Source organism: Lineus longissimus, chromosome 18 (assembly GCF_910592395.1).
Source record: "Lineus longissimus chromosome 18, tnLinLong1.2, whole genome shotgun sequence".
NCBI classification, from domain to species: domain Eukaryota; kingdom Metazoa; phylum Nemertea; class Pilidiophora; order Heteronemertea; family Lineidae; genus Lineus; species Lineus longissimus.
In genome coordinates, this window is record NC_088325.1 from 4,201,875 (window position 1) to 4,229,537 (window position 27,663).

Sequence of the window (27,663 nt, forward strand, 5' to 3'; positions counted from 1 at the left end):
GATTGTGGATTTAGCTAGTTTTTGTCTTGGCAATCCCAGGAGAAAGAATTTCTGCCTACAACCCTGTGCCCATTAAACGGATTCTAAAAATACACTAACAACTGCAATAGTTGTACCTTTGCCAAAACAGGCGACGAGGTTGGACAGCGTACGATCGCGAGACCTTCGCCCTCTTTAAGTTTTCATATCAGCGCTGTGATTGGGCACTCGCTGAGAGCGTGCCGAGAAAACAGGAAAATCGATGGAATCCGTCATAGATTTGTGGAGCTCGATAGTGGTGACGCAAACGTATGAGAGTCAGGATGGGTATAGGTGTGCTTAGGCACGTTATATATAGATAACGATGCTGCAACGTTTGATTGCGGCGCTCTCATTGGACGCTTTTTCTTCCCCTACAATCCGGGTATAGATTTCACCAGGGGTATGAAATATCGACAAGGGAAGTAACGACTTGGCGACTTTGAAATATTTTATTTTATTTTAGACCAATTAGTTTTTGTAAGCAGCCTATTTCAAGCGAAACATACTTGTGCTTAGAAAAATGGTTTATTTAAATTCCTCAAATGACAGTCACCGCATGTCGCCTTGTAGGTCCATATAGCAAATCTTCATCAATTCTTTTCAGCATCGACCGGTGTTTATTCCCTGAGCGATATCACAGTACAGTCAGAACCAGTCGAAGTGAAGCAAGGACAGAACGTCAGGCTGTGGTGCAAACTGAAATATGACCCTCATAAAGTAGTGCCGGTACACTGGCATACGCCGCCAAATTTCCGAACAAAAACCAACGATTGTTCTTCTTTTGTAAAGGATAAATATATCATGTCATGTTCAGACACTGAGGACCCTTTTGGATATTATAATATGACAATAATGGATGTCCAATGGGCCGATAATGGGGTATATCGGTGTCTGTATCACAAACATATGGACATTGTGAATTTACAAGTTTTGGGTAAGTTATAATCAGGACCTACACCAACGTAAGGCATAAGAGCACTCTAATCTAAGAACTCACGAATTATAAATAAAGTTGATTGCACATGACTAGGCAGGATGCAAGAGTGGTTCTTTTGGCGCCCATGACACTGAAACTAGTGAAAGTGTTCAGGTCTTGATTTTTATCAAGGTGTACAAACAATTTACCTTGATTGAAGTTGCTAAGCCCTGGTTCTTGAAGTAGTGGTAGCCAAATTAGCTGCAGGACATTGTACAGTGCCGCTCATATAAATACGAATACATACTTCATATGATATCTCGTGAACTATAATACACCAGAGACAGTGGATTTTTTCAATCGTTCATTTATTATGGCAGAAATAAATGTGCATTGGTTTTTCATTTTATTTCGGTCTGTTTTCAGTTCCGGTTACAGTTGTAACACTAAAGGAAGTTGTCGAGACTACATCTGAAGATCCACGGCTCTTGCAAAAGAACATAACCTGCACAACTAACTGTGCATATCCGGCACCCAAGATTTCGTGGCTTGTAAATGACGTAAGTAGAGCAATATCAGAGGACGATGTCTGGCCCTTTCAGGTCTACACCAAATCGAACCAATTTATTGGTCTTTGGTCTTGAGTAGACAACTAGGGAGACTATATGCATAGGCAGGAGAGGGGTTGAATTGGCCATCTTCAGTGAACTTATATACAGAATAAGGGCCCTAGGTCATGTTAGATTCAGCATTAAAACTATTCCTCAGTCAAGCATGAAACGTCATGACGTACTGTGAGTGGTGAAAGTTCCCTATTAGCGACCAGTGGTTCCTCGAGCAATAAAGCTACTGTGCAGTTTTTAAATGGCTCTTGTTCAGTAATAAAATCACAATACAATACTTCTTTATAAGGACCCTCGGCACTAGGAAATGCTGTCCCCAATTGAGAGAGTTGCACTGATTATCTGGAAAAAAATACTGTTCATTTAAAAGGAAACATCCTTTTGCTACCAGTGCAGTATTTTAAATGGAGAGGGTGTCCTTGATAGAGTGGTGTCCGCTAAAGGGCTGTTCCACTGTAGTGTAAGAGATTAAGATGAAATAGACACTTTAGCTTTACCATTGCCACACGTATTTTCCAGCAACCCTTTAATGGCAAGACAGCGGTCAGGGAGTTGAACTGCTCAGGGGCCAAGGAGGGCCAGAAACAGACTATGAGCACAGTGTTAGTAATGAGCACAGACATGGATAAGGAGAGTACAGAATATAACATTACGTGTACAGCAGAAAACGTTGTTGGAGAGCCAAATGTTTCAGAGGCAATGGCTGTCAATAATGAGGGTAAGCATCTTACAATTGTTTGCATTATCATATAGCGTTGTTTATTTTTTGAGACCGCCCTTAATGTTTATTTCAGTTCTGTCAGGTCAGTTGAAACACTTATCATGGTGAATGTCTAAAAATGGAAATAACTTAGTTTCAGAAACAGGAGACAAGTTTTTCCTATACCAACTTTTTTCCCTATCACCATCCTTTTTTAATTCACATGTTTTCAATAATGTTCGTTGCTCAGACCACTTCTAAAAAAAAATAATTCTAAAAAAAAATCATTATTCATCGATCATGGGCATTCAAATGTGCAAATTACAAAGCATTATCTGTACTCAATTGTATCATTGTTGCCCAGGGATGTTAGGGTTCAAAATGGCGTCATGAGCTAAAGCCACAATGAATACCCATATGGATCACCTCATCCCCTTCCCAAAGTCTCATAATATCTGTTGCTGCGTTTTCTCGGAGCACAACTGAGTCGTAGGTGCTACATAACCATCTAGCTGCAACATTGATAAACCCAAAATGTGCATAAAAAACAACCTGCACATTGATGGAATACCAGTTTTCCCTGTTTACATCCCCATCCATGAAACGAAGGTCCTAGATAGAACGATCGAGCGAAGCTCTCTGGGCTTTGTCCGATCAGGCCTAGATTGGTTTGTGATTGGTGAGTACAGGGTGTGGTATTAAGGAAAAGTGGTAATTCTAGAAATTGCGTTTTTACTAAAATTAAGGTCAAATACCATGTTTTTTGGGGTCGTTTAAAAAAAGTCGTTTATTATCGTACATCATTTTTTCAAGGGAAAAGTGTTATTTTTAGAAATGGCGTTTTTACTGAAATTGAGCTAAAAAAAACCCATGTTGTTTAGGCCGTTTTTAAAAAAGTCATGGATTGGCGCACACATTCTTTCCTATTACTCTAGAATCAAAATACATTGCATGCATTCGATCGACCACACCGATAACACCGTGAAATCGAGGAATCTGGCAATAAAAACGGATAATGGAGGAGTGTCATCTTGCTTCCGAAATTTGGTTCAGTGATGTTGTTACCTCCGCAATTTATACCCGACTCATGGTTGGTTGAAGAATGTGGACAGTATCACCAGTAACCTGTTGGAATGACCCGCAAGCGTAAAAACGGTCAAACCGAAGAGTCGCAAGCAACTTTAACTCAGGAGACAGCGCGTAATTCCCCCTAGTTTCCGATTCGAGGTCATCCCTCACAAGAAGAATGTTTGCTGATCAAACCGATATCGCTGATATAATCATAAGTCGTTTTAGAAGTCCAGCGGATTAGGTGATCACGAAAAAACCCTTTCTTTGCGAATTGCGCGCCTGTGTTCAATTTCATGTTGCCAAGCCAACCAAGATCAACAAAATCATCTCTGACGAGTGCCGTGCTCAAAATGAACTGCAAGAACCAGTCCACTGAGAGTTAAGACTGAGTATGAGGCATGATAAAATAATGTTTTTACCTGACAAATAATTTTGACTATTCTATGATTGACGTGAAATATTTATGTATCATTCCAACAGATAGAAGCTTGAAATAAAGCCTATAATACATATTATGTGGTTTGCATGCATAAAGGTTAGATATAATTTTTTTGTTGATGAGGTTTACACCACCGGTTTTGCAGTCCCAGAGTCTTTATAATATTTGAAAGCCTCTGGCAGTACTAAGCAAAAATGTTCATGCTTTTGTCATTTTGGTTTTTTTAAAATTCCGCCGCCCGCTCAATCTTTTCCCTCGGCATCCCGTGCAATGCGATTAAACTGTATAAATTTATATAAGCATTGATCACGGCAGCGTACTTCTTTTACTGAGCGATTCTGGTCAAAAACGCAGGCGTGACACGCAAAGGTTGAGCGGAGAGAAGCTAGCCTCAGCCTGGTTGTTTATTTCAGACCACTTATCCTCATTTCCCCATTCAACATTGAGATTTTAATGAGGTTTATCGAAATCCGTGGTTTAAAAGAAAACTCGGACAAGGTCGGAAGATTCTCCAACAAGTCATAAAACAACAGAGAAACCGTTTAGCCGAGGACCTGAATCTTACTGATTATATTGTAATCAAAACACTTATTAAATTCATTATATATTACTAAGATAAATATCGATAAGATTGAAATTAGAAGAATCTTATGAGAAAAATATTGTTGGATTTTTTTTCTTAGCAAGAAATTATAAGAACAAAATTTCACTGAAGGTATAAATTATTGGTACGATATCTTAATAAATTATAGCAAATTAAAATTTGCTATAATTTATTAAGATTATTATTGAAAATAATTTTCCTAACAAGAAATTGGTAATTTCCATCTTACTATTTCTTCATTAAGAAAAATCTCAGTAATTACTTGGTAAGATAAATATCTTAAATGCATTTGTTGCCGTACGCAGTGCACAGCAACTTAAAATTGTATTGATCACCGCTGGTGTTACAACCCTGATCTGAGATGCAAAAGTTCCCTTATTTGAAATTCCACCATGTTGAGCATCACATGGTGTCATACTTATTTCTCGACTATGTATCTTATGAATAGACGTATTGGTAGAATTGTAAACTCGTCTGGCAATTAAAAAAAGCTGAAAATGGTACAAATTACATCAAGAGGTACACCATTCAATCCTGTTGGTACGTTTTCATCTCGTCTGCGGAGTCATGCATTTTTGCACCGAAATCGAATCCGTCCCAATAAGATGTCGATTTCAATCAGTGAGTCAATAAACATACAAATACGTCCAATTCTAAATTACCTGACAACAAGGTCCCATTGCTTAAAGAATGGGACCTTATTCTTACCATTTGCCCAAATGAAGTGGCCTTTTATTAATTGCTCTTTTAGAACATCTGCAAAAGGGATACCCTTGATATACACAATCGATATCCAAACGATCAATTTTTAAAGTATTTGGAAGGCAATAGGCAATATTTAGAATTTTGTAAACCAAGGCCTTTTCGGGAATTACTTTGTTTATACCAATTAAATGTATTTTTAGAAAAAAACGGATCGTTAGCACCTACACGCACCATGCCTCGATGTGTGAGTCCAAATCTGAAACGGATATGTCGCATCGTGAAGTCTGTAGGATTGTTCATATCTCAAATTATGACCTTTTATTAAAAGCTAATTAACTCAATTCTAATTGGTCAAAATTGATATTTCTTTTTTGCAAATGGGAAGGTAAAGGTTGGAACTAAAACATACATTGAAATAAATAGATACCCTTTTGTGAATAATATGTTAGAGAAATTCTTGTTGGAAGCGCACACTTGAAGTGTCATAGGTGAACCCTAGCCTCAAGTAAGCCCACATATTATTTGTGACTTTCACAAACGCAAACGCCTGTCCCATTGTTCCACATCGTGATCAAGAGCTCGAACAATGGGATAGGCGATCACGTTGGCGTCTCGGGAGCTTTACTCCCTAATACCGGGTATAGATGGCGGGGTAGAGATCGGTGTTAGATACACTGCTTCAGTCATTTCGGGAATCCCCTATGGTCGTGATAGTATGCCTAAAAGACTTGCCAAAGCAAATTGCTTTTTTCAATACCTCTCCAAATGTGGACTTGACAGTTAAAAGCATACTCGCGTCTAATTGATAGGTCCGGATCTAGATAGTAAATCTTCATTACTTCTTTTACATTATTGACCGGTGTTTATTCCAGTACAGCCAGGACCAGTCAACATTCACCACTTGATGCCTTAGATCCAAAGAGTAAATCGTCGTTTTCTTTTCAGCATTGACCGGTGCTAATTACCAGAATGATATCACAGTACAGCCAGGACCAGTTGAAGTGAAGCAAGGACAGAACGTGAGGCTGTGGTGCAAACTGAAATACGACCGTGATAAAATAGTGCCAGTAAACTGGCAAACCCCGCCAAAATTCCAAACAAGAACCGACGATTGTTCTTCTTTTGCAAAGGATAAATATGCCATGTCATGTTCAGATGCCAGATACCCTTTTAGGTATTATAATATGACAATAATGGATGTCCAATGGGCCGATAATGGGGAATATCGGTGTATGTATACTAACCCTATGGACATTGTGGATTTACAAGTTTTGGGTAAGTTATAATCAGGAGCTACACAAACATAAGGCATACGAGCACCCTAATCTAAGAACTCACGAATTAGAAATAAAGTTGATTGCAAATGAATAGGATGCAAGAGTGGTTCTTTCGGCGCTTATGACACTGAAACTAGTGAAGGTGCTCAAGTCGTGATTTAAATTAAGGTTTACAAAAATGTACCATGATTGAAGCATCTATATCCCCGGTTGTTGAAGTAGCGGTAGCCAAGTCAGCTACAGTACACTGTACAGTGCGGCTCATATAAATACAAATACATACTTAATACGAAATCTCGTGACCTAATGCACCAGACTCAGGCTGCGCAATTTTTTTCAGTTTTTTTCTAATCGTACTTTGATTTATGACAGAAATAAGTTTGCATGGATTTTTTATCATATAACTTTTTTAATTCAAACTCTTTGTTTAAATTCTTGCTAAAATTACAGACAAAAATATTCGGAAACACTATTTCGCCCTCAGTGTTCATGAGAACCATGTGCTTCCACTTTGTAGGCTGATTTTCTCTTGTCAATTTCCAGTTCCGGTAACAGATGTGACACTAGAAAAAGTCGTCAAAAGCTATGCTGCGGAGCCCCAGCGCCTGTATGAGATCTTTACCTGCACAACAAACTGTGCATTTCCAGCACCCAAGATTTCATGGCTTGTAAATGACGTAAGTAGAGCAATATCAGAGGACGATGTCTTGATTTTAGAAGGTCTACACCAATTGAAACGATTTATTGATAATTGGTTTGAGGAGACTGCTAGGGGGACTATTGGCAAGAGAGGGGCTAAATTGGCCATCTTCAGGGGACTGCTATACACTGTAAGAGCCCTGGGTGATCATTTCGAATTCAGCACTAAGTATATTCCTCGTGCAAGCGTGAATCATTGCGACATAATGTGAGATGTGAAATAGTGACCTTGTGTAACTTTATCATGCCTGCCTAGCTGTTGCCTATATTTCCCTTTCCAGATGAAGTCGGTGACAGTGGTTCCTCAAGCAATAAAGCTACTGTGCAGTTTTTAAATGACTCTTGTTCAATAATAAAATCATAACAAAATACTTCTTTATAAGGACCCTTGGCACTAGGAAATGCTGTCACTAATTGAGAGAGTTACACTGATTATCTGGAAAAAAGTGCTGTACATTTAAAAGGAAACGACCTTTTGCTACCAGTGCAGCATTTTAAATAGAGAGGGTATCCTTCATTATAGCGGTGTCCGCTAAAGGGAGGTTCCACAGTAGTGTAAGAGATTAAGATGAAATAGACCTTTAGCTTTACCATTACCATACCTATTTTCCAGCAACTCTTTAACGGCATACCGACGGTCAAAGAGTTAGACTGCTCTGGGGCCAAGGACGGCCAGAAACAGACTATGAGCACAGTGTTAGTAAGGAGCACATACACAGATAAGGAGAGAACAGAATATAACATTTCGTGTACGGCAGAAAACGTCGTTGGAGAGCCAAATGTTTCAGAGGCAATGGCTGTCAATAATGATGGTAAGCATCTTACAATTGTTTGCGTTATCATATAGCGTTGTTAATTTTTTGAGACCTCCCGCAATGTTTATTTCGGTTCTGCAGGCCAGTTGAAATAATAATCATGTTTAAAAATGAAAATAACTTAATTTCAGAAACAGAATAAAAGTTTTCCTATACTGGTTCCCTACCACTATTTTTTTTAAATGCCATGTTCAACATGTTCAATGTTCAGACCACTTCTGAGAAAGAAATCATTGTTTAATAGGTGAGGTATCCTGAAAGTATCATGAAAGCTTTATTAGCCAAGAAAACGTTTCAAAATTTTAGACCTTTTTTAGTTTCGCTTGCCGGATCAAATAGCTATTTGAAGGTTAATTCTAAAATACCTTGGTACCGTAAAGTCAACTTTTAAATGGAAAATGCATAAGCCTCGTTCTGAGAGCGGAGTGTTTTGGACACGCAACCAAGATGCTCTACCAAAGTTCCCTCGGGTTGCACTAAAATGTGGAACCATGCACACGTCACGTCAATGGAATTTCAGCTCACTTCAGAAGTTTGAGGCTCTCAAAACACTGCTTCAAACACAAATCAGTCAAGGAAGCATCAACCACCCTAAGTTTTTTAATGAGCACTACACATATTTGCAGAGAAAAACGCTCCAAATAGCCCATTTGCGCGGATTTTAGCATCACTTGAGCGAGCCGATGCGGACTTCCTATGCGCGCTGTACAAAATGTACATGTCTCATTTTCTGTAACGTTGCCGTAACATAATGTAAACAATGGCGCTACCGGCGCTCCGGCCGGGCCGGCGATGGATGGAATTTGCCAAATTCGCACATATTCAAGTTATTTTCGTGGCCTATCTTTTTAAGTTTGAGGTATTTTAGAATAGAAATTGAACCCTCGGCTTCGGACCTTGGTTGAGTTACCAAGACACTCTCGGGTGGAGCTAAAATTTCGTCCAAACCCTCGCCTGTCGGCTCGGGTTTGGACTGTATTTTAGCTCCACCCGAGAGTGTCTTGGTAACTCAACCAAGGTCCTCCGCCTCGGGTTCAATTCCTTAAACGTAAATCAACTCAATTTCTCCTCGCCAGGGGCAAGAATCATAAATACACAGAAAGCATATGTCGCTTTATCATACCTCATTATGTGGGCCAATCACGTCGCGTCATTCGCCGTCACGTGCCATGCGATAAATCTATTATTATATGGTATTATTCTACTGATGACGTCATCGATGACGCGTTATGTGGCTTGCCGCCCAGGTACCGTCTCGACTTAAATTATAATGCGCCGTACTTATTAAAACGGGTAAAGCCTCGGGAAATAATGTATTTACCGGACAAATAAGGTTGACTATTCTATGGGTTGTTGTGCAATATTTATATATCATTCTTAGAAATAGAAGCTTCAATAAAGTCTATGCGGTTTGCATGCATAAAGATTTGATATGCAAAATTTGTTGATGAGGTTTACACCACCGGTTTGGCAGTACCAGAGTATTTATAATATTTGAAAGACTCTGGCAGTACTAAGCAAAAATGTTTATGCTGTCGTCATTTTGTTGTTTTTTTAATTCCGCCGCCCGCTGTTCCCTCGGCATCCCAAGCAATGCGATTAAACTCTCTATATTAGGTCTTGATCATGGCAGAGTCATTCTGTTATTGAATGATTCTGGTCATAAGGCGGGCTAACACCGATACACCCAGGCGTGACATGCAAATGGTGAACAAAGAGAAGCTAGCTCACTCTTGGTGTTTGGTTCAGGCCTCATAACCTCATTTCCCCATTCAACATTGGGATTTTAATTAGGTTTCTCGAAATCCGTGGTTTAAAAGAAAACTCGGACAAGGTCGGTAGATTCTCCAACAAGTCATAAAACAATCGAGAAACCGTTTAGCCAGGGACTTGAACATTATTGATTATTATTGTAATCAAATTACTTATTAAATTCGTTATATATTACTAATTATTACTAAGATAGATATTGATAAGATTGAAATTGCAAGAATCTTATAAGAAAAGTCTTGTCGGAATTTTTTTCGTAGCAATAAATCATAAGAAAACAATTTCACTTAAGTTATTATCGGTTAGATATCAATTTGCTATAACTTAGCAAGAACATAATTGACAATAATTTTTCTAACAAGAAATTGGTAATTTCTATCTAGCTATTTTTGTGTTAAGAAAAATATCGGTAGTTACTTGGCAAGATCAATATCTTAAACTCATTAATTGCCGTACCCAGTGCACAGCAACTTAAAATCGAATTGATCACCCAGGTGTTAAACAGTTACCATCCTGATCTGAGATGCAAGAGTTCCCTTATTTGAAATTCCACCATGTTAATCATCACATGGTGTATGAGGCCCCATAAGGGAATTAAATTATTTGATGAAATTATTTGAAATAAGCAAATTATATCGAAATAAATGAGTGAACGAAGTCAAGATTATTTCCAAACCATAAATTTGCTTATTCCAATTGTATTCAAACCATTTACTGTTCCTATCGATATTGTTTCAAACAATGTATTTGCTCTCTTTTGATTATATTCATCCAAGCAAACAACGCAACTTTATTGTTTTCAAATAATACATTTTCTGAATATACGTTGTTTCAAATAATCGAACTGTCTCGAAATGATGGTTTGTTAAATAATCAAAATTAAAAAAAGTCATGGTTTCTCAAACCAGGAAATAGTCCATTGCATTGGATGATAAACAATCACGCACAAAATCATTATTTCCAAACCGTCACTTTAACAAACTGATCGCTTCAAATCATGAAAGTATGCACGAAATCATTTGTGTACAATCTAATTGGACTCATCTAATGTTGATTATTTGCATCCCAGCAACGTTTTTTCAAACCATGAAAACGCGAACTCTGATTGTTTCCATCCAATCACTTCCAAAAGTCAATGTTTCCATCCAAGCAAAACTACGTTCATGGTATGCGCACATGGTTTGCGCAGTAGACGGGTTTGAATTTGAACTTAATAAAACCCGTCTACTGCGCAAACCATGTACGCATACCATGAACGTAGTTTTGCTTGGATGCAAACAATGGCTTTTGGAAGTGATTACCGTTACCGTTACCGTTACCGTCATAGCGGCATCTTGGCCCATGAAGGGTCTTTGCCTCCTTCATACGTAACTTCTGCACTTCTTCATTTTATACGCATGCGGGTTTAACACAGTGGGAAGAAACAAAAAAATTTTAACTTTTTACACTATTTACAGATTGTCAGTGACCTTCATTTCTTCTTTAGTCGTTCTATATATAGCAATTCGCATCCTAACTCTCTTTTTCTGGTATCTGATTTTCATCAACATATCTTACTTGTCCTTCAATGATCCGGCATATATATATCATGTACCAGCCACTAAAATTCGTACATATCCTTTGATTTGCCCCATAGTTTATCAAGCCTGTTTTTAAAGACATTTACAGAAGGTGCCATCACCACATCAGCCGGAAGAGCATTCCATTCGTGTACGATCCTACTTGTAAAACAGTTCTCCCTCAGATTGGTATTGTACCTGTTAACTTCCAACTTCAGAGGGTGGCCTGTCAAGTTGCGATTCTGGTGGTAAGGGATCTCCATTTGCGTTCTTATCAACCCATGCGCTATCTTGTACATGAATATCATGTCGCCCTTGATTGGATGGAAACAATCAGAGTTCGCGTTTTCATGGTTTGAAAAAACGTTGCTGGGATGCAAATAATCAACATTAGATGAGTACAATTAGATTGTATACAAATAATTTCGTGCATACTTTCATGATTTGAAACAATCAGTTTGTTAAAGTGATGGTTTGGAAATAATGATTTTGTGCGTGATTATTTATCATCCAATGCAATGGACTATTTCCTGGTTTGAGAAACCATGACTTTTTTAATTTTGATTATTTAACAAACCATCATTTCGAGACAGTTTGATTATTTGAAACCACGGATATTCAGAAAATGTATTATTTGAAAGCAATAAAGTTACGTTGTTTGATTGGATGAATATAATCAAAAGAGAGCAAATTCATTGTTTGAAACAATATCGATAGGAACAGTAAATGGTTTGAATACAATTGGAATAAGCAAATTTATGGTTGGGAAATAATCTTGACTTCGTTCACTCATTTATTTCGATATAATTTGCTTATTTCAAATAATTTCGTCAAATAATTTAATTCCCACATGGCGCCTCATAATGGTGTCCTACTTATTTCTCGAATATGTATCTTATGGAAAGACTTTGCCAATATTGTAAACTCGTCTGGCAATTAAAACAAGCTGAAATGGTACATATTACATCAAAAAGTACACCATTCGATCCTGCTTGTACGTTTTCATCATGTCGGAGCCATTCTTGTTTGCTCCCGAATCGAACCCACCCCATTTAGATGTCGATTTCAATCAGTGAGAAAATAAACAAACAAATGCGTGCAATTCTGAATTACCTGACAACAAGGTCCCATGGCTTATAGGCCGCGTATCCGATAGAAAAGAGGACAGTATTCTTACCATTTGCCCAAATAAAGTGGCCTTTAAATAATTGTCCTTTTAGAACATCTGCAATAGGAATACAAGTAAGATACACAATGAGAAAGTACTAAGCATCGTCCTTCAGTGGCATAAAAAACACGAGTATTATTGCAGCCTTTCGGATGAGGAAGTTTTTTGATTCAAGAAATGATCGCGCGAGGGCGCAAGTCTCATTTTGGTACATGTATGATGTGACACTCTTTTTGAAGCTCCAGGTGCACACGATATAGTGAACACAGTAGCGCCACTGAGGACTGATGTTGGCATATCATAATTAACTGAGGGTGTTTGAAACATGGCAGACGGTCGTTCAAATAATGGTGAACGGGTGATTGTGTTTTCTCACAGAGCCGCTGGGGTTTATATTCATGCATATCAGCTTCAATGATATTGATGTCTTAAATTGTTAATGACTTATTGTTGTTTCCAGTATCCCGGCCGGTAACTCCCTGTCCACCTCAGCCCATTATGGCTAAACCTTTTTGGCAAATAGTGGCAGTGGCACTATTTCTATTGCTTGTCACAGCAATCATGATCGCCTTCATTGCCATGCGCGAAAGACATCATCGACAGGCTCTCAGAGTGAGTTTTCAGATTATTTTTGTTGCAGCTTCTTGGCACTTTTCTTAACCATTTGCTGTTGCATAATCGGCTCAGTAGCTACCTTTTCGAGATAATAATGCTGCGGTCCAATCAGCATTAGAGAAAGCTGTGTAGCTTTCGGTTCACGGTGTAGCCTGGGGTCATCACTCTACTCCGGCCAATTGACAATGTTAAAACGATGTCCTGGCGTCGTAAGAAGATATATTGCAGAGCTGGAGTGTCAAGACAAATATCGAGTTGGTGACTTCGGAAGATTTGGTATTAACTGATTATTCCAAATTGTAAGTTAAATAGATCCAGTCGTGGCACAATTCTTTATTTAGACTAGGTGAATGTGGTAAAATGAACTAAATTGGTGATTACTTTTCATGCAGCTCATTGGCTACATAATCATATGAGGGGAACTCGAAACTGCTAACATGTATCCCGCTTATTCCCGCCGAGGTTTTAACTGGGCCGTTCAAAACTCCCCATTTCTATATGCATTTCGCTTTAGGTTTCCTTTAATCACCAATTAAGGTTGTTAGTACAGTCTTAAAGACAATTTCACGGCGTAAAGCATACTTATAATGCATACTTAGGATATCAGGCGTAGTATATACTCCTTTTAAAAGGAAACTAGGTTAGTTGTAACGGTATTGGTGCCCAAAAGTCAAGTGAAAGCGAAGATATATTATGGCTATTTAAAAAATACAGAGGTAACATTCCAAATTTGATATAGCGCAACTTAAAGCAGTTAGTGCTCAACTGTGATTTGATATTATGATTACTGTCATCTGCATGAAGACAATTGTAACAGCGAACATTAATTCCCACAGTTATTCCCACTGAGGACGCTAGGTTATACCATACACAAAGTCATTCTCGGTAAGAGGGTTAATTCACCTCACTCTGAAGGCAGACGTACGTTTCTGAAGACAAAATAAAACAAGCTGTCTATCTCACTGTAAAATGAGCTCATCTTTCTGATTTCTGACTTTCTGAAGAACGTGGCTGAAGACCTTGACATGATAGCTAATACACATCCAGGTTCCCCTCTCTCTCTAAGACGCCCTGCTTTCTCTTTCTCTTTGATCCAATCCCCTTATTTTTTGCAAGTCTGTATGATGTGTTCGCGATTTGTTGACAACTCAGACCACATATTGTTGTCGGGGATGAGAGTAGTTAAATTAAAAAAAATATCCAAATAGTTTTACTAGTTTCATGAGTAAAGGATAGGCGGTGCTTCTGGTCTGTGAGAAAGGTATCATTTAAACAACAATTTTGTTTGAATCTGTCTCCAATTTGGCAAACTGCCATGGGCTGTGCAGTCATCCGACGTGAAAATTGTATTTGCTGCTCTAGTTTTTTGTTTGGGATGATTAAGTTTGGGTCATTTATAGTGGAATAATCAGATGCCCATCAACCATATCCCGACGCAGGCGATATGGTGTCATATCCCAACGATCAAAACGGTGTCGGGCATCTTTCAGCTGTTTGCGTGCGGACTGAGGGCAGCAATCTCTCAAAGAAGGACTCCGATCCACGTGAGACAGTGCCGAAGTCGACAATGGCTGCTTCATAATTCCATATCCCTTCGAACGTCCTTTGATCATTCCTCCCAAGCCATTGGGTTGCTTGTGGATTGGAATAGTTCCAGAACTGTTCAGGCCTAGAACTGTTCAACTGTACTGATAGATCTGAACAGTTCCAGCAATACAGTAGAAAGGAATGTTCTGTCGCTGTTCCAACCAACATCACATTTCAGTGGTTTACTTAGCATAAAATGATTACATGTAAGATAGACCACTCTCATGATCAATTATAAATGACACACCTTTATCAAGGGGGGATTATCCACCAAATACAAAATGACCTCGTGCCCATTTCACTGATTACCTCACCTGCCTATTTCGATTAGGCAACCTGGCCCGGCACTTTCAGAATTTTAGAACTGTTCTCTTTAGAGGACAACTCTGTTTGGCTTTGAGTGGTTGTTTGCAGGAAAAAATAAGAAAACAAGCATTTTCCGAACCGACCAATCTTAACAATAGTGCCGCCAAATATAATGCTAATTAGCCAAAATGACGTCATTGTGGTTGGAGAATTTGCCTGACAACGGCTCGTGGCCGGCTTACTGACTGCATCACATGAACCACTCTTTCATTGAGAATCTGATTTCGAACTTCCGATTTAATCTGATTTCGCACTGCACTTGGAGGTTTATTCTCTAGAGAGTATTCCTCACCCCAGTTGCAATTTATTACGTGCCACTACGTTTATGTGTAATTTGAAGTTATTTGTCAAGTGACTCTAACTTTTGCCAGCGGCCAGATAAGAGTCCATCGCAGGCTACTTTCTCATCAGAACTTGGATTTTATCCTCTCTTGTCTATTCTCCTCAATAAATCAGCATTTGAGACTGGGTCATCCAATTTAATCTTGGGAATATTCCTTTAACAATGTGAACTGCTGTTCATATACAAAACTCTGGATCGAGTTTGCGCTTGCTGGTCTCAGAAGTGTATTTCATATTGTCCAGGTTTGTTCATCAGAGGAAGCAGAGTTCGATGAATGTTCGGATATTCTAGAATGTGCCAAGAATGCAGAGCTTATAACCCCATCATTCTTTCACTTTAATGAGAAGGTGAGGATGACCCTTTTAAGTTATGAGGTTAGTCAGGTGTCTTCTATTTAGACTCGAGTTTGACGATTAATGTGCAAAAATGTATCAAACAAATATAACATGACCTAGGAGAGTGATACGCCCATGCAATAAAAATATCTTAATCAAATGAGGAATAATCTCGTCCAATCCAGACTCTATGTGCCATGTCTGTTAAAAGACCTCCCCCATTTTGCGTCATTTTCATTGTAGTCCTTTGTTACAATAATTATGTGGGTATCGTTACACATCTTAGAGAAGTTTTCCCGAAAGTGTGCGATGTTGACGCGTCCGTTAACAGGGCGTATAGTCTATGTCAAAATGCGTTTCCAAGGTATTTGCATAAGGACAACCCATTCCTGTTCTATCTCACTGGAAACACATGATTCCTCTGTTTTTGCAGGATGTTAAATCCGGTGTTTTATTTTTTGAATAAATCATAAACGTCGCATTGGTTCCTAGCTCATATTTGCCACCACATGTGGAATTTTTGCCAGTTTTTGCCAATCAAGGAAAAATTCTACGTTTCTTCCTGGATAATTCTTACAATGACCGCTCCCGTGAAACACAGTTGCTAAAGCTACCTGCCAAAATAATTTTAAAAAAGGGGGTTAACCATTGCGCTTTTGAAATATATCGAATTATATTGAATCATGCCGAAGTGAGCGAAAAACGCATCAACTATCACTGGACAGCATTTCAACACACGGCTGACGCACATCCCAAGTTCAGTTTACACATAAGTCGGCATCAGCAGTAAAATGCGTATTTTCTTGTTAGCAACCAATTAAGCGCTCCAGCTTTCAGACATTCCCAATAACATGTCTCTACCAAAACAATTGATACATCAACACTGACATGCACTGCATGATGAGCAAGAAATCAACGTCGTGAATTAAAACGTTATATAGTCCGGGAGCTGAGCGACTTTTATTTAACAAAACTGGCTACAAATGATTTGAATGTGTTGTGGGAAAAAGTACGCCTACCTGACCTTAGAAACCCAATTCTTAAGTTTTTCCAGTGGTGGGTGACTTAGAGATAGAGGGGTTAGAGTTTGTGTTAATGTCTTTACACGTAGATCTTGAACGGTTAAATTTAGACCTTATAAATGTATTACTAACAGGTGCAAATGAGTGAGATGAGCATGTTTTCAAATGCCCTCTCGATATGTTATAGGAAATTACATTTTAAATTGGTTTCTAAAGAAATAAAGGCAAAATACATAAACATGACATTTCCAACCACACTGCCACTTAAAACATCTGTTAGTAATACATTTATAGGGTCTAAATCGAACCGTTCAAGATGTACGTGTACATTGGTGCTTGTGCTCCTGTTCTAGCGGTGTTTCTCGGAGATTTACCGATAAGTGTTGTGTTCGGCCTAAGTTGTAGATTTTGCTTCTTTAAATAAGGTTTATGGAACTCTGGTGATTGTCTTTATATTTCTAACAGTAGTCCAAAATGATTTCTTTCCTTCTATATTTCGGCAGATCGTTGTTTTCCTTTGAGAAACACTCCCTTTGTCTGTCTATCATCGCCTTCATATCTTTCTTTGTTGTACTATGGTGATCGTCTTTAAACATTATATTATCCCTTGAGACATGTACGAAAGAAATGTTCGTATTAAGTGATATTTAGAATTATTCCAAAACCCTTCAAATAGTCCTCAAAATGTATGAAAGAAGCATATGCTTTTCTGTTGCAACTGATTTATCTCACAGATGAATGAAAGAGAAAATGGCCACTCTGGAGAATTGATTGTCCATACTTGCCGAGTATCAGACAGGCTTCCAGCTTGTCGTGTTGGCCTGTCCTAGGAAAGGAAAAAGTTATTCACTTTCAGGGCTGTCACAATGTGACGCATAGCTGAACTTATGCCAACTTATGTGAATTGTCATCAACACGCTGATGCACGCTGATATGAGTTTGTGATTGGCTGGGTATAAGTTGTACACATTAAAGGGTATTTAGCCTAATGCAAATATTCAATGGGATTTTATTCTTCATTTAAAACGACCAAAAACATTAGGGTTAATTAAATGCTTTTTATTTCATGAAAATATCTCAAAAATTGAAAACGTTATGAGCGGTCAAAGTTAAAGATTCGGCAAGGCTCATTAAATGGGACTGCTAGGTAATGTTATGATATGATGTCATAACATGTACTCCAATTTAATGACATATTTAATTCTTGAATTACTGGCAACGTACTTCACATACAATTATTAAACTTATCACATGCGTAGAGTATACAATTATGACATGTATGAATGAGTCTCTCATATCTAAAACTGCATAAATCGATTACAACATAACATGATTATATTGTATAATAACAGGGATAATAAAGAAATGCTGTTATGTTGGCTAACATTATTAACATTTCAAAACAAACACTTCGGCTTTTCACAATACGACCACCAACTCTCGTTTTTCTCTCGGAAAACTCTCGAAATCTGCATCGTTCACGAAATCTCTCGTAAATCACTCGTAAAGTACAGGGACGCCTAATCGGATTACACGCTCAGTGGCGATGCCTCTCGTAAAGTCTCGAGTTCTTGAATTCCGAGACCTTTCGTCAGTTTTTCGATACCTTTCGACAGTATAATCTATTAAACGGTTATTTACATGTTGGTTTGCAGGGGGCGCGATAAGTCCGACCATTATGATCAGCGTGCTCAATATTTATGATAGTTGTCAGTTCCACAATGAAACTTAGGAGGCGGATAAGATATGCCGTTGCCTATCTTTTGTAAAAAGTCATCTATGCGAACCAGAGGCAATTCATTTATTGAGTGTCTTTCCCGGGCAGGCTCTTCCCCTATCATAATTATGTTGATGACAATCGATGCGTTTATTTAACGCGTTGGCCTTTTATGATTCCAAATAAGCATTAAGAAATAAACATTGACCTCATTAAGTGTGTTATAAAAAAAAAAATATTTTAGGATTTTACCCGATCTGCAATGCATGGTACGAGTGCGTCCATATGACACCGTTGACGGTCGCTATCAGTGTGAATCGAGTTTAGCCAAGTTCGTATCAGAGCGATTCCTCGCGTCAGTGTATTGTACTCTTTTTTTCCGCGCCTCACTTTCGCAAGTAAAAGCGGAGATAGCCTGGTGCGTCGACATAGCGTTTTGTATTAGTAGCGCGTTTTATATTAGTAGCGCTGTGCTTCAGAAATTAACGGTAAAAACGTCAGTCTGTCATTACTGCAGCCTCTGAACAGACAAAATCTTAAAACCACCGGATGCCATCACCTTTTTATACATATGTAAATAAAACCGCAGTATCAATAAATGGTTCATGATATTTGCTGCTCGGTTGGTGCATTAGGCAACAAAACGGCAAAATAGCTGTCAATCACATTATCATTTAGCCATTACTGTCAAAGACCCTTATTTGTCGGTGATTATCTCGCAATATACCACATCGGATTATCACACCAAACTACTAATTTCTTTTTTGGATCATTCAACATAATAAGACTTATACGAACAACACTGAATGACCACAACTTCCTGATGTCAGGTAATCCTTTAATGTGTGTCTATAGAAATGTTTCTTTTGAGCTAAAAATACATTCGTCCCTCAATCAAAACAGGGTTTCTTTTTTATTTGACCAACAATAAACTTGCAAGGGTTACATACACCTTACTTTCCACTTTTTCTTTTAGCAAAATATGAACTTTCGAGGATCAAAGTTCCCGAAAGTGGATGTTTAAGCCAGTGAAACATCATTCCTGTGATTGTCCCCCATATTTAAATGTTTCCATACAAAAGACAACTAGAAGAAAAACCATGAGGGGAAAACAGAAAATGTGCCAATCTGTGTTTCAGCGTTTCCAAACAGCGAGGTTCGCGAACATATGACGCAAGAGCCAATTAATTGCTTTTTTACATAGCTATTCCAAAGGCAAACATAAAATCTGGTGTTTTCTCCACCACATAGGACATTGAGATGTAGTAGGGTTAAATTATGGTGGGAAAGTGTGGAAAGGTCGGCGTGTCTTCGGAAGGTGGACCAGCGTGAAATTTAGGAGCCGTAGAGCACTGACAAAACTGAAGTTAAGAGTCGCCCGCACACACTGCTCTACAAGTAGGAAGAACGGTCTAATGGCCACATTCATTCTTTATGCTGGGGGCAGGGGGGGGGGGCACGACTTGTAAAAAGTGCAATTGATCGGATCATTTTTCAATAACACTGTAATCGGTCAATGTGTAACAGAAGTGATGATAGAAATGTGATGGGCTCCTGTCAAATGGTAACCCAAATGAAGGTTGTCAAAATCAGTAACCTTGGCATATCAACTCTCTGATCTCGGATTACCTTTTTTTTGATACGCACTGTATAACTTTCCATCATACTTGATGTTTACCGTTCATTGTAATGAGGCAACAATCGCCGTCACAAAGCACAATACTCAATCTGTGTTCATGAATTTATCGTGCATAAGCAGTCGCTCTGCTCTGTGATGAGTCTTTAGCGATCTCCTGAATTTGTCCGTTGTCTGAAGAATTTAGTGGTGTGTTTTTTCCACAAGACACTTGTCTTAAGCCAAACTAATTCTCACCAAAGTCAACCCACTGCAAAGAACAATGATACCGAACTGGGTGACATGAATAGATTCAAAATAACCTCCCGGGGAACAATAGTAACTAATTACAAAAATTCGAGACTGTGTATGCCACTATTAGTCACATCATAAATCGATCTTGAAATATTTCTGACTGTTTACAGCATGACGGGCGCGTCCCATTTGTCTTTACATGTTGAGTTGCTGGACATGTGTGAGACAGTCGCAACATAACTTTGGACCAGGTGGTAAGGATTATGTTTGATTGTTTCTAGAGACACAGCCACATCTTTTTGGGAATAAAGTGAATTGCAATTCCTGGAGAGACATTCACTATCCTGTTCTTCCTTGTCTGTTTAGGTTGTGACGGTTGCCTGTACTTTCCGGAAAGTTGGAAAGTTGGAAACTTGGAAAGTTGGAAACCTGGAAACCTGGATATAACTTCCTGCTATGTGGCGCTTGTCATCCACTTGTGTCAGTTAAAGGGATCTTTGGCTGGATGGATGATGTAACAAGGTACTCGCTAGGTGGCGCTTGACATAACAGGGTACTTCCCGCTAGGTGGCGCTTGTCATCCACCTGTGTCAGTTAAAGGGATCTTTGGCTGGAAGGATGATGTAACAGGCTCTTTGGCTTGATGGATACTTCCTGCTATGTGGCGCTTGGTATCCAGCTCTGTCATTTGAAGGGCTCTTTGGCTAGATGGATGATGAAACAGGGTACTTGGCGCTTGACATCTAGCAGTGTCATTTATTAAGGGATGTTTGGCTGGATTAATTTTAAGTTGTCCTCCCATGAAAAGTCCTAATAATTGGACATGTATGGCAAGCCATTTGACATCATCAACACTTGATCGAGCGGTCACCACGTGACAAATGCAGACTGCAGACTACTCTTATTTACTTGACAAAAATGTTTTATATACATTTGTAATTATAATTATGAACCCCCTGCTGTAGGTGTCACTGGGCCACCAGCCACGTGCTGTATCATCTGATGGTATGTATGGCACGCCAAAGCGGAACTATTTCAACCCTGTACAAAATATTAGCAACATTTTAAAAACGATCCAACATTTTCAGAAAACAAGCCAACATTAGCGGAATTATTTCAACCCTGTACAAAATATAACCATTATATAAAAAAAAGATCCAACATTTTGAGAAAACAAGCCAAAAATTTTTTTGACATTTAGAAAAATTCGTTAGAAAAAAAATTATTTTGGGGTTAAACTTTTTTTCTTCATAAAAAAACTTTTAAAAATTCATTATTTCGTGAAAAAAATATTTAATTTTTTTTCTTCTCTTGAAAATATTTTCCCGCAACATTTTTTTTTAAATGTTGACAAAATTTTACGGCAACATTTATTTTCGTTCAAGATTTTTTTCTTGCAACATTTTTTTTCGTCAACAATTTTTTCGTCCAACAACGAGCGCCACCTGTGAACAACTAATTGAACTATATCCCCTCGAGACGAGGTTTAGCTACGGGGTACTTCTGGCATGTTTCTTTACACGAATATCTTACGCACGTGGTTGTCACTCGTCATGAATGTGTCAGTGTCAGATTTTTACCGTCATTAAATTACATAAGTTAAACCCCTACAAACATGACAAACAATTTAAATTTTCAACATACGAACGAACGAACGATCAGAATTCCCGACCTGCTATGAGTATGAAGTACCCAAGCTTAACATCGTCCCTGCGCGCGAGTTCAATTAGCAGTTCATAGGTGGCGCTCGTTGTTGAACGGAAAAAATGTTGAACGAAAAAAATGTTGCCAAGAAAAAATCTTGAACGAAAATAAATGTTGCAGTGAAATTTTGTCAAGATTTTCTTTTTAAATTGCGTGGAAAATATTTTTAAGAGAAGAAAAAAATGTAAACGAATTTTTCGAAGTATCACGAAAAAAAAATTGTTGGCTTGTTTTTTCAAAATGTTGACATGAGTCTAAAAAATTTTATCTTTTTTAAAAGATTGTCGGGTATATTTTTGAAAGTTTAAATAGTATTTCTTCTCTGTTGCCAAGAAATTTGTAGTTGCTAATATTTTTTCAGGGTTGAAATAATTCCGCTTTGGCGTGCCATAGGTATGTCCTCTAGAAATTGCTGGCTCATCAGAATGATGAGGGCATCCACATGTTAGGTTTTAGAATAGCTCCTCGATAGCCCATCTTGGCCACAATGTTTATTGGACCAAGAAGTTCAGAATGAGATAGCGTGCGGCTAAAGTAAATAAGGTGAGGATATGGGTCATGAGTAATTATGATGATGTAATTCCCATGGAAGTTTAATCCCTTCTACGGTAATACCAAGGATACAGCTAATGCATCCTGAACTCAGGCCAACACTCGGCACTAACGACCGTTACAACTGTACTTCGCCCCGGGAGCAGGACAATTCCCCCCCGGACAATTGCCCCCGGACTATTCCCCCCAGACAATTCCCCCCTGGACGATTCCCCCCGAGGACGATTCCCCCGAGGACAACTCCCCCCTGGACAATTCCCCCCTGAGGACAACTCCCCCCTGGAAAGTTTACTCCGTTGCCGCTTTATGTTTAGATTTCTTCTGTGAGTTATCATAATCCTAGTGCAAAAGTATGCTTCATAACTGATGACACTTCGGTGAAAAATACATGTACAGGTAGCATGTATTTTTTTTTAAATTCTGAATAAAGTTGTTCTTTGAGTTTGATCATCATCATTGGCATCATTTTGCGTGACCGACGTTGTCTGGGGGGGGGGGGGGGGATTTTCCGGGGGGAGTTGTCCTCGGGGGGAATTGTCCAGGGGGGAGTTGTCCTCAGGGGGAATCGTCCTCGGGGGAATCGTCCAGGGGGGAATTTTCTGGGGGGAATAGTCCGGGGGGCAATTGTCCGGGGGGAATTGTCCTAGAACCCTTCGCCCCTGCCTCCACTAAACATAAGTAGCTTTGTGCACAATGCCGTAGTGCAGTTATTATGCGTATGCGTTTGCTGAAACTTGGTATTTATGGTGTTTATAGATCAGTCTACACAACGGTAATGCTGAAGTTGAAATTCAGTGTCTATTTTCGCAATTGGACTTTTCCAATATGAAACGTACTTTTTAACGAACGGCATATGTCTTTAATTAGTAGGTGTCTTTGAAAAAGAAAATTTGAGATATAATAAAACTGTGTGTAGGAACAAGGTGACAAACAATAACAATATTGTAAAAAAAGTTAACAAAAAGCAACTGCTGAGATGGTCCCTTAATTCCAGACCTTGACCTTTATTGGCGCTTGAGAAAACCCCAGCTCTGCGGACTGCCTGCACCATGCATTTTCTTTCCACCCGCCGCTTGCCCAACACCTTACTCAAGTATTAGTAACCATCTGGCTGCCAAGGGTCTTGCTAATAAAGGACCCATACAATTATCTCCGTGATCCATCAGCAAAGTGTCTTGCCAAAGGACCAAATCTTTATCACCTATCATTACATAACATAAACTCTCCCCTCTGGGAGTTCTGTTCCTACACATATATGGATAGACACACATATACAGTGATGATTGAGATGGTCCCCCAACATTTGGCACGTGGGAAGTACCTGGTTACATCATCCATCCAGCCAAAGATCTCTTTAACCTACACAGGTTATTGACAAGCGCCATCTAGCAGGAAGTACCCTGTTATGTCAAGCGCCACCTAGCAGGTATCCTGATACCTCTTCCATCCAGCCAAAGATCCCTTTAAATGATACAGCTGGATGACAAGCGCCACCTAGCAGGAAGTACCCTGTTACACCTTCCGTCCAGCCAAAGATCCCTTTAACTGACAGAATTGGATAACAAGCGCCACCTAGCGGGTACTGTTACATCATCCATCCAGCCAGGGAGCCCTTTAAATGATACAGCTGGATGACAAGCGCCACCTAGCAGGAAGACCTAGTTCACATTCCAGGTTTCCAGGTTTCCAACTTTCCAGGTTTCCAGGTTTCCAACTTTCCGGAAAGTACAGGCAACCGGTTGTGACACATCATGACTAAAGGGAGACTGTCGCAACATAACGCGGGCCTAAAAGTCAGATATGATTGTTCCTACTGATAGAGAAAGACACATCCCGTCTTTCCATGTGTGTTGAGATGTTACAATAATAAGAGACTATCGCAGCATAACGATGACCTAAAGAGTTGGAATAAATTGCAGATTGTTCTTAGAGAGACACGTACCGTCTTTCCGAGTCAGTTGAGGTGAAACAGTAGGTGACTATCAGATAATAGCGCAGGCCATACGGTGCAGGACTAATCGCAGATTTTTCCTGGAAATATAGTCACATCACCGTCTAACCGCGTATGTTAAGATATGACACTAATGCAAGATGTCGCAGCATATCGCACGCCTAACACGACTAAATGTAGTGGAATATAGTTGAATGATTCTGTCATGTCCGTTGACAGACAGTCAGACCCTGTCGTCTTTCCATGCTTGTTGAGATGTGACACTTATAATAGGCTGTCGCATTATAGCACAGGTCAAAATGCGTGAGAATATCCATGTTGGCTGGATGTGAGAATAATAGGAGACTTCTCAGCATATCGCAGGTCTAATTGGTTATTATAGTTGTTGAGTGTTTATGTGAAGACAAACACGGTCATTCCCATTCTGTGGAAACCGAGACCAGAGTGCCAAAGCATAACGTGGAGTACATAAATAAATATCCACTAGGCCCCTCTCTTGATATCTTGACTGATGGTATGCAAAATGTTGATTTCATGTCTCAACTGGTCTCTGCTATATTATGGGTTAAAGCCATGAGGGGCAGGGTTCTAAAATGCTAATCAACAGAAAAAATCTGTCGTCTTAGCGTGGTCTGAGCCAATCAGCTCAGTATCTATGCATATGTTGGCACATAATGATGCCTTCTTTCAGATGCAAGCGGTCTGATGACTTGAAATTAAAATAGTTCTCAGAAATCTTCAAATGAACAGTGGCTTGATAGATGCGGTCAAAAATGCTGAGAGACACATGTTGGGTGCCACGTTCTGTGAGGCTTAGAGTTCAAGACAGTTGATGTATGATATCCATGGGTACATAATGTCCTAACGTAACAAAAAATAGTCATCTTAAACTGAAATATACCACACATGATGTAAAATTAGTACTTTGTTGGTGCTCATTTTGCAAATCAGAGTTAAAAATCCAGGACATGACCTACTTCCTTGATGTACATTCTGTATACCCTGCACTAGTATGCGTGCGTCAGTTAGGCGTTGGTGTAGTGGTTGCTATGGCTAGGGCATTTTCACAATTTGTTAAGTTAGTTCATTGTAGAGTTTGAAGTAACTACTACATATACCATATTGATCATATATATCCCAAATGTCCACTTAGATTAGTTAGCATTGCCCCATAGGTTTATAATATTTATGAATTTTTTCGATCTTTCACCCATGGATGGATGGAGCCCTTGTGGTCAGCATGAGCTAGTAGCTAGTTAGCTGTTCGAGACAACATGCTTGGGGTTGTTTCTTTTGGATTGCTATCCAGTCAATCACGGATGCCTCTCTATCCCGGAAATAGTTTTATTGAGCGTGTCCTAATTAGAGTCTGACCTGCTTGCAGCGGATATGCCACTCAGCATACCAAACCGACGCCATCAGATACGGCGGGAACTGATATCAATTACATCTTCCTGGTCTGGATCGTAGACTGACTATCACATCTTGTTTTTCATAATTGATTTATGGTGTTGGGACACTGAAACAAGACTGTCATTACAGTCACAGCTTTAACATAGGAACCGCGTAGTTAAAACAATTGTTGATTGTCCCAGGGAAACAGTCACATCCATCCGTGGCCTGTTGAGTAAATACTTACATGTGACAGTCACAACATGACGCATGCGGAAATTTGTCCTGCTATACAGTCACAAACCGGGGAGAATATCAAAAGGACAGAGTATATATGTTAGGATGGCCATGGATCAGCAGTTACGCTGTGTCTTGCCATCCTTGCTGAGTTGTGACACGGACACTGGCATAGTACAGTTAAAGCGTAAGACAGGTTGAGTGAATGCTGGAGATTATTGCTGATAGTTTCTGCGACACGGTCCTATATACCTCTAGCTTTGATGTCTTTTGAGCTGAGGTGCTGATATGACTGACAGGAGACAGTCACAGCATAGAGTATGACCAATATTAGTACACCCCAGAATAATTCGTTAGCACATTACTTTCCTGCTGCAAGGCGAGGCAGTCGTCAGGATCCCGGATTAGTTTACAAAACATTGACGTTCTACATGCTGTAAATGTAGGTAAATACTAGTATCTTGTCATGTTCATGTAAATTGTATCTAAAGGACTTCCAAGACATGAACAATGGGTTCTGTCATATTTACACACCAGGCTGGGTAGGAAACATCTGGTAATATCATTATAACAAAAGTAACTGTTGACATAATATCATGATGTCAGTTGCGATGTAAAAACCAATGTCGCTGTTATTGATACCATTCTGATAAGTCTTAACAACATTTCTAGACCTTATTCAACTATAACATATTGACATCAATAAAATGATGTCATGATAGGCGGGCTCTGTCAAATTAGTCAGAATGAATTTGTGGTTGATTAGACTATACCATGTTGAGAACTCACAGTGTTCAATATCTATTTAGTTTTTCATGGGGGGGGGGGGGGGGGACACCCAACCGTGGCTGTGTTGAAAGGAGTTCCTTAGCTTTATGCATTTCAAATATAATGAAAAGGCAGTATCTTAAAGTCTAGCTGAATATAACTATGTACATTATTGTTCTTTTTTGAGTGGTTTTGCAGTTGTCTGAACTTGGCCTACGAGCAACAGTTTTCAACAATTTATTTTCCAAAACCAAAACGGTACTTCGCTCTAGTAGAAATGAGTAATTGTGAAGGTCGCGTTCAAAAATGTGACATCAAATCCGGTAGTAGCTTAAATTAAATGAAAGTGTATTGAATATCAACACGGTTAGTTTTAGGAACATTATCGTTAGGATAATCGACTTTCATACTCGGCCATAAAGCGTTCAAACTCAACAAGAACAAATATCTCAAAAACTACTGTTCCTATCGAAAAATGGTAAGAAACGTTGTAAGCCATCAATAATTGCAACGATGTGTGATTGTTTTTCAACCCACAACCCTAAATGCGAAGCTAGCTTAACGTTTCGAATATTCAAAAGCATTCACATTATCAAAGTCACCTTTTCGTCGTTTCGATCCAACTCTTCAGCTGGGACCTGCTCATGACATGCACACAGTCTTCTACTTTTGTGTTAGCCACTCATGCATTATTGTCAAACATGAATTGACTGCCTCTGGCAGAGATAACTTTTCCATCAGAAAGAAGAATTGGCGGTTCTTGGGAAGCAGCCGACAACTTTGTTATGCTGCCCTAATTGAGAACGATTTACAACATATTTCTCAAAGTAACTGTGG

The 27,663-nt window shown here is 39.1% G+C and overlaps 1 protein-coding gene across 2 annotated transcripts in view; it reads left to right on the top strand.

Annotated features, from left to right (window-relative positions):
• The window catches only part of LOC135502519 (neural cell adhesion molecule 1-A-like), a 111,690-nt gene that overhangs the window by 41,837 nt on the left and 42,190 nt on the right, over positions 1 to 27,663 (top strand). For both annotated transcript variants that reach the window (XM_064795435.1, XM_064795436.1), the window contains exons 2-8: positions 626 to 955; positions 1,364 to 1,497; positions 2,080 to 2,278; positions 6,025 to 6,354; positions 6,900 to 7,033; positions 7,669 to 7,867; positions 12,828 to 12,979. In XM_064795435.1, coding sequence (XP_064651505.1) covers positions 626 to 955; positions 1,364 to 1,497; positions 2,080 to 2,278; positions 6,025 to 6,354; positions 6,900 to 7,033; positions 7,669 to 7,867; positions 12,828 to 12,979 — 1,478 coding nt within the window. The remainder of the gene's footprint in view (positions 1 to 625; positions 956 to 1,363; positions 1,498 to 2,079; positions 2,279 to 6,024; positions 6,355 to 6,899; positions 7,034 to 7,668; positions 7,868 to 12,827; positions 12,980 to 27,663) is intronic.